The 8,645-nt window shown below is 45.1% G+C and overlaps 1 protein-coding gene across 1 annotated transcript in view; it reads left to right on the top strand.

The window, feature by feature from the left end:
• The first annotated feature begins 3,162 nt into the window (after nt 1-3,162).
• C8B (complement C8 beta chain) overlaps nt 3,163-8,645 on the top strand; it is a 34,529-nt gene continuing 29,046 nt past the window's right edge. The window contains exons 1-3 of the mRNA XM_032803135.1: nt 3,163-3,254; nt 5,935-6,091; nt 7,490-7,631. Of these exons, the coding sequence (XP_032659026.1) occupies nt 3,163-3,254; nt 5,935-6,091; nt 7,490-7,631 (391 nt within the window). The remainder of the gene's footprint in view (nt 3,255-5,934; nt 6,092-7,489; nt 7,632-8,645) is intronic.

Below are 8,645 nucleotides of genomic sequence, written 5' to 3'. Positions count from 1 at the left end.
CACCCTAATCCTCAGCCCCAGCCCTCAGCCCCCCCCACAGCATGAACCCTCATCCTCAGCCCCACAGCCCTCACCCTGCACCCTGATCCTCTGCCCCAGCCCTGAGCCCCCCCACAGCATGAACCCCTCATCTTCAGTCCCAGAGCCCTCACCCCGCACCCCAACCCTCTGCCCTAGCCCTGAGCCCCCTCCTGCATCATGAACCCCCCAGCTCCAGCCAGAACCCTCATTCCTCTGCTCGCTAATACTCTGCCCCAGCCCTGAGCCCCCCCACAGCATGAACCCCTCATCCCCTCGCACCCTAATCCTCTGCCGCAACTCTGAGCCCCCCCACATCATCTTCAGTCCCACAGCCCTCACTCCACACCTCAACCCTCTGCCCTCAGCCTCCTCCTGCATCATGAACCCCTCAGCACCAGCCAGAGCCTCATCCCCCGCACCCTAATCCTCAGCCCCAACCCTGAGCCCCATCCTGCATCATGAATCCCTCATCCTCAGCCCTACAGCCCTCACCCCTGCACTCCCTCCTGTCCCCAAACTCCCTCCCAGAGAGTGCACCCCCTCCCCTTCCCACATACCGCTTCCCACCCCCAAACTCCCTCCCAGAGCCTGCACCCCTCACCCCTTCCTATGTCCCCACCCCCAGCCCAGAGTCTGCACCCAAACTCCGTTCCAAAGCCTGCACACCCTCCCCCTGTCCAAGCCCGGAGCCTGCACCCAGCACCCAAACTCCATCCCAAAGCCTGCACCCTGCACTTCTCCTGCACCCTAATCCCCAGCCCAGGGTCTGCCCCCCAGACCTCCCCCCCCCAAGCCCCCTCCCAGAGCCTTAGCCAGGTGGAGGCGGAGTTTGGGAGCGGGTTCTGGGCGCCACCAAAATTTCTACAAACTTGCAACCCATGCCTCAGAGATGTGTTCTTATCACTCGGACCATTAAAAGTCACCACATTGTGAGGTTTCCACATCCTTTCAGGATGGGACCCTACTGGAAGGCTGGCTGGAAAGATCAAATTACTTTACTGGAAGGCATTTAAGTCAGCCTCTGAAGACTCTCTCCTTGCTCTGAAAGTGTTTGGAATGGTTGAGCTAGACAATGATTTGGTCATAAATGCACTGGAGGTGTTCCTACAGCAAGTTTACCATTTGAAGACCAACATTACGACACTTGGAGCGCTACATTTTTCCAGAAGCAAACAAACAGAGAAAAGTTGCCACGGACAAGAAATGTATTTATACCTTCTAGCAAGCAATAATCAAGCAATGGAATGGCTCTAGGATGGTCGAGTGCATCCAAAACTACCCTCCCCTGTCAGGTATGGATGGGTCTTGGAGGATGGACTGATCACACCAGTTACATGTGAAGTACAATGCACTCCTGAATCAGTCCTTCAGGTAATCAAATGCCCATGTGGAAGGACCAGATGCTCAGCAACCTGCAAATATTTGGCTAGCAGCCTGCCATGTACAGAGATGTGCAAGTGCGGCATGGAGGAGGAAGACTGTGACAATGTGCCTAGCAGTGCACCCTGGAAGGAGATGACACTGATGATGACTTGATGAGTAAATGTTTTCAGTCCTACACATCAAGGCTGACTTCTTTAGGATTGCCAAATATCAGTGTCTTTCTTTATGTCAAACATGCGTCCCTGTGTTAAAGTATCATTAAAAAAGTTGATTTGTAAAAAATTGTTCGAATATATATCTATATAGTTGTTCTAGGCATCTCTTGTTTGTGTCCATGGAAGAAAGGGCTTTCGAATGATACCCAACTCTTCACCCATTTCTGATGGTATATTATCAAAATTTGCACCAACCAGAGGACCTAAAGCTGGTGGCTAGCATTTTCCCCCTTTCATGCCACAGGGGGGAAAACCATTGAAATTATGATTCTGTAGATTTTTACGACTCAAATGACACCTCCCTTACTTTTCTATCACTAACTTGCCCACAGAATGAGATTTTACTACATTGTGCTCCTAGACGAAGTACCAAAGTGACTATGTAGGTCACTGCAACAGCCATTTTGCACACAGACGTCGCTCATGTGCTGCCTTAGGAACAAAATCTGCAAGTTATTGAGCACCCTGAACTCTGTTTTGAAATCAGCGAGAATTGAGGGTGCTCAGTACTTCTTAGGTGGAGTTCAGCAGCACCTAGAAGGATCCATCCCTTCAGTTCTGGGATCTATTTTATTAAGAGAGGGGATGTTCCCCAGGATCATGGGGCCATTCCCATATAAGAGTAAAAGGGAACCCATTATGCATAATAAATACTATCCCCAGGTCACCTCTCGCCTAGCCATTGTAAAACCTTGGAAATTATGAGGAAAAAGGCATATTCCATGTAACCTGACATTTAATACAAGATGGTTCATAAATTTTAAGGCTAGAAAGGACCCCTGTAGTTATCTGAGCCAATTTCCATAGACCTAGAGGCTCTCCTTTAGAAAGGCATGATAATTGGGTCAGATGCTACAATCTTTACTCAACAAGTGGCCTGAGGCCAAACCTGAAGCAGGGCCAAACACGTCTAACTTCCATTGAGGTGTCCGCACCTCTCAGGAACTGGCCTGTTGTCTGTGGAATGGAAAGTTTCACCGCTGAATTAAGGAGAAACCTGTCCATGCTTTGTGTCTCTCATTCCTTTGCAACAACAAACAGATAGGTTGGGGTTTTTTCAGTATTTTTCCAATCATCCCTTCTCCGAGTCACCAGGTTTTTAACTCGCGTGTCACTTCCCATTGACTGTTTTCTGAGCCAAGATTTAAATATGTGACTTTATTGGTGAAATATTTATTTTTTCAGCAGTGCCCTAAGGAAGCATAACAAAGCTTATGCTCAAATAAATTCGTTAGTCTCTAAGGTGCCGCATTACTCCTGTTGTTAAAACAAATGAAGGGGAAATGTAAATTGCCCCTAAGCTGATTTTGATTTTCTCTGACATCCCCCAACACAGTTTTCAGAACTTCCTGTATGCTAGCAACTATAAAGGTTGTCGTGTGAATTGGCCAGGAGGTGGGTCATAATTTTTCTACATGGTAAACAAAAGATCGGCTAATTTACCCTTTGCTGCTTGAACCACTTTCAGATCCAACAGAAGGCAGAACTGGAGTTCTGGTGGTTTAGGATTGCCAGTCATATTTGCTGATATTACCTTAGAATCATGAGCGTATCACATACTATACTTCTCTTGTACTCAGTGAAAGTGTTGCTGTTTTGTGCAGTACTGGGCTTCCTAACTGTGCATTGCTTTAGGTAAGTGAATGTTCTTAAATAAATATCCATGTAATGACATGATAGATAATGAAATGTAACACTGACCGTCTGCTTTTCCTTTTACGGTGAATAAGGAATGTCATCTGAAGCTGTTTTGGAGTTTCTGCTGAAGTAAGAAAAGGCACTGCTTTAAAATGAGCATATCATGAAGTGACTGGCTTGAAAAAAGTAATCCAGTCTGATAAATCTTATATGCCAAAATGTTATAGTCGTGTTGTGATGAAGTTAAATCTGTTTGCAATGCAGTTACTTACTCTGTGTACCTTACAAGGTCATTATTAGAATTCAGCTTGATTTAAGGGTCAAAAGAAAATTAATTTCGGCTAATATTTGATAGCTCTTCTACTATCTGACTATAATTGGTACTTGCCAGGGGAGGGAGTACTGGATCATATAAAAAGTTTTTTCTTTACCTAGCTACTATGATCCTAAATATCTCAACTGATCTAATGCCTTTTGGTCCTCATTTCTTATAAACAAAACCCAACACCTGGACTACATAGTTGGCTGATCATTTTCCTCACTTCCTTTTTCACATGTGACATTGAATGCACAATATTAAGAACAATCTGCTATACAGGAGGGTCTACGCTCACAATTTACATTTTTTTTTTTTTGCATTCCTTGTGCTGGTGGAGGCTGGGGGCACTGATGGGGCAATTTGCTTATTGATGATGGGTTGTGAGGAGGAAATGTCTAACCTCAGCCCCTCTCCCCCAGCCCCTCTGGCCTTTAGGGAACGGCATTGGGAAGCTCTGCAGGAAATAGAAAAGCCTAGCAGAGAGGGTACAATTACTGTGCTCCCTGGGAGTTCCTGGAACTATGGTGGGGGGGTGGGGGCGGGCAGTTGTCAATCAACTCCAAGCAGAGCTTAGGCCTTCAAGACAAAATTGAGTTCTATGTTTTAGAATTAAAAGTCCTTTGCAATGTTCTTTAAAAAAAAATGCACATTCTCTTTAATCCATAGTTGAGAAAGTGCAGTGTACCCTTGGCTACAGGTATTAGTTTAAAACCACACTTCATAGTTAAAAAAGATTTATGCACATGGGTAAAATGCTGCTCTCAGAGACACCAGTGTCAAGCCAATAAAGTGAAGTCAATGGCAATTCACAGCGGTATCACAATGAGCAGACTTTGTCTCAGCACCTCACTAAGAGAAGTGATTGGAATTTTTAACAAATCACCACCAGCAACTATAAATATTCTGCATTATTTATCTAAATCGTCATCTTGGTTGACTGACTCTTTGATTAACCCCTGGTAAAATGAATTCATTTAGTCTGTTTTGTAATTAAAGCCACTGGTGAGAATAAATGTACAGATGCCCTTGAGCCTTTCGAATTACCGATAGAAAGACAGGGATTTTTAGTTTGCTGTTAGTAGGTGTCATGGATCCACAAGGCATGCGAAATCTCTGATCTTAACATAGACTCTTTCAGAGTATACCTTTCTTCATGCTAGGCCCTGGACCTCCACTTTTGACTGGGTCGCAGACTTCAGCGCTTTGTTTCTCACCGTGACTCCTTTAACAGGTCTTAAAGAGCTTGGTCCCTGTTGGAGACTTACCCTCTTGGGAGCTGTGCAACCAGCAGGTGTTTGCTGTGATTCAGGACAGATGTTTCCTAACGAGACACCTTTTATTAGATAACTGGAATTCAGTAATTAGTGTTATCAGAGTAGAATGGAAAAGCAAAGCCTACATGCATGTGCAAGCTGGCAGCCCAAACTCTCTCTCGTGCCCAAATGTCCAGGATTGACACATGAACCCCTCTGGCCCCACCAGCTAGCCCTGGACAGCAGGATTCTCACTGCAGTCTGCTCACACCTCAGTTCTTTGGTTCAAGCTCCAGTCACACCATTTCATGTTCTGCCTTCCCTGGGCTGGCAGTCTTTAAAAGTTAATGGTCTTTTATTGTATCTTCAAGGTAACTCCGTTCATATGATGACATATTCTTACCCACACTGACCTGCCTACTTGACTCCCACCCAGTCACTGCATTTCTGATTCTTCTGTCCCAGGAAAGAAACTAACCCATTCACACACAGTGGTAAACAATATAAAAGTGAGTGGGGAAACTGAGACACGCATATTTTTGCTAAAAATAATACCAACATTTCCCACAAATGGAAGGTACAGTAAAAGCTGCTCTAAGGACCAGCAACAGGCACTCCCGTTGCTTTAAGCGATCCATACAGTTTCCAGTAGAATTTTGTCCAGCCTTTAGATAAACAAGTCTGCTACAAAATCAATTTTTGCTGATTCTTTAGGAAAGTCCATGGTGTTTACAGTTACGATCCAGGGGCAGGATTTTTGTCAAGTTGTGATCGTATCATTAATGACCTTGTTTGAAACTGTGGTGATGGACATGTGATGTTTTACAATTAAATAATACCATAACCTTTGACACTCAGATTAAAACATTACGGTCCTGATTCTGCTCTCAGTTATAACGGTGTAAATCAGGAACCGCACGGTTGCACACCCAGTGTGAGATCGGTAGCTAACTCTGTATATTGCATGAAAGATTTTGGTGGAGCACAATAAAGGGATTGTTTTTAGTGTGTGGAGAGAGAGACACACACACACACAAGCCTCTGTTCCATTCTCCTAGCTTTGCAATCCTACACACTCAAGTTCTTATTCATTGTGAACATTTAGTGGTGAAAGGGAACCTCTTCTTCGGCTAAATGGAGTTAACATGAGCCTAGCCAAAAGCAGATGGGCCCGATCAGTAAGCAACCCTCCGCAGCCGATTGATTGTGTGCTTTCCAGCTGGTCACCATGGAGCACCTGTGACCCCTGTCAAAAGAAAAGAGTGAGTATCTGTTATCTTAATATGAAGCATAGGAAATACGAGAGAATAAAAGGCAAGACAGTCTTTCATAATATTGCCTCTGCAAAGACTCAGTGATGGAGTCACTTTTTCTGGCCTGTGGCTCCTCACATCTCCTGCAGGGAGAATCTGCATGGGCAATGCAGTTAGATATGAATTCACCTCATTCAAGGCATCCAGGTTCCAGCACAAGGCCTACATACCACTGAAGCATCACAAAAGACCTCCTGGGGCTTAAGTGCATGTCTAGGCCTTGTGCTAGGCTTCCTTGCACAGGGATGAATTTCGTGTCAGAGTTCCCGGCAAGTAACTCTTCTTTTTATTGGGACACGTGGGGCTTGCAACCCTTTGCTTTGGAATTCTGGTTCATCTTTGTCAGCTCAATCTCGCAATTCTTTATCTAAACATAGTTCCCATTGACTCCCATGGAAATTTACTGCAGTAAGGGAGTGTAGGAACAAGCCGTTAATTTTCCCTCTCTTGTATCAAATGTAGCAAATGATCATAGTCCTTTGGCAGGAGCATTCACACATAGAGCCAGTGTCCGCAGGACTCCTGCAAGTTCCTGAGCACCCTCAGCAACTCTGGATTTGTTTGGGAATTGAGGGCACGCAAGACCTCACAGGGCTGGGAGGCCCTTTTCATTACCTGCCATTGAGCATTTTCTATATATGGAACATCTTCAAATTAAGATCCTGTTCCTAATGAAGTCAGTGTCAAAAATCCCATTGTTTTAAACAGTGCACAGGACCCCTTATTAACAGGTTAAGATAACCATTCTAAGAATGGTTATCCCACGTCAGTCTTTCTTCAGCCTTTGCAGTCGGAGAAATGATGCTCCAGCTGTGTAAGGAGTGAAGACTCTCACAGTTACGAGTTTGTCTAGGAGATAGAAAAGGGGCAGAAGGATAAGCTATTGGATGGATTAAAGAATTACCTCTCGGGTGTTGTCAGGAAAATATCAATAATGGTGTGGAAGGTTTAGTAAGTACACAGGTACAGAAAATAACAAGAGGTGTCATTACCAACTCTAATTGAAAGAAGGGAAATGCCATTGAACCTTTCCTTATTCTTTCCCACTCCGAGCGATTAGTCCTATTTAAACAAAATCTATCTTAATGACAAGCTAAAAAACCACATTTTTTACTCCATCACTACTAAGTGCAGAAAATCTTGGTTAATAGAATGAAAACTACCCCAAGTTATTTTTTTAAATTAGGTCCATTGCAAGAAAATCAAAATTCTGCCATATTTACTATTTTTCTTGGTGTTACTCTTATAGCAAATATGTCTCAATACAAGAAGTTCATATTTTAATTTAGGAACCATAAAATTCATGCATTCTACACAGAGGAGTAAATGTTTTCTGTGTCATTACAGTACAGATTTGCCAAGGTGGAACAGCCTTCTCAGTTCAGTGGAGACCCATGTGACTATTCTGACAAAGAAACAGAAGATTGTGTTACAAACAGTCCTTGCAGAAATAAAGTTAGATGTGAAGGCTTTGTATGTACGATTACAGGTAAGTACTTGAATTAGAGGCTGGAGCTAGGCTGTTCTCAGGGGTAGCAGTTGACGGAACAAGGAGCAGTGGTCTCAAGTTGCAGTAGGGAAGGTTTAGGTTGGATATTAGGAAAAACTTTTTCACTAGAAGGGCGGTGAAGCACTGGAATGGGTGTAACCCTTCTGCCCCTCTGAGTTGGCAGCAACAAGGGCCAGGTTCAGTATCCAGGGGTTCCGTTTCAATAACACAAGGCATAACCGGCTCGAGCCCCCACCCAGTGACCTGGGACACTTACATACCATACCCTCCTGGGCGCCTCTAGGAGCTAGAAGGCAATACTTCCCTCTCAGCAAGCAGGAGTCTGAGTGTAGCAAAATCTTTTTAATAAAGGAAGGAATCAATGGCAATCCCATTGGAGAAACACCACAGAAGCAGTAGTTATAAACACAATACCATAACCACCCCCAAGTACATTTGGAAATGTCGCTTCCTTAGGTCTTTAAGTCCAATCACTTCCAAAGTCCAACACCAAAAGTCTCTGGTCATGCCGCACCCCAGAAAACAAGAGCTATTTGTAGAGTCCCCTCCCGCCTGGGTTGAAAGGGGCACCTTACGGGTCCAGCGAACTGCCCGGCTCGCCGTGGTTTCTGCGTCCGCCTCTCTCACGAAACTGCTCCGCCTTACCACTGCTCGCACTCGCTCCTCCGGCCGTTCCTCACAAACTGCTCCGCTCCACAGCTGCCTCGTGAGCTGCCCAGTGTCCCTGCAACGGCTCGCTCCGCTCGATCTGGTGACGCTCCACACGCCCAGCAGCATTACTCTTCTCGCCAGCTGCTCCACTCCATCAGCGTCCCTGTGTTCGCTCCCCATCCCCATAAACGCTCCACTCTGCATGCTGTTTCCACAGTATAGCTGAGGCCCCACAGTTACACACGTACCAGTGTCCCAGCTCAGTAATTTCAGACATCTTTTGTATTTCAGCTCTAGGATTCAGCACATAGTAGGGGAGCTCCACTGGAGTGCACATTAGCC

This window comes from Chelonoidis abingdonii, chromosome 7, assembly GCF_003597395.2.
Source record: "Chelonoidis abingdonii isolate Lonesome George chromosome 7, CheloAbing_2.0, whole genome shotgun sequence".
Lineage (NCBI taxonomy): Eukaryota > Metazoa > Chordata > Testudines > Testudinidae > Chelonoidis > Chelonoidis abingdonii.
The sequence above is the reverse complement of the archived record's forward strand: the minus strand, read 5'-3'. Positions and strand labels throughout refer to the sequence as shown.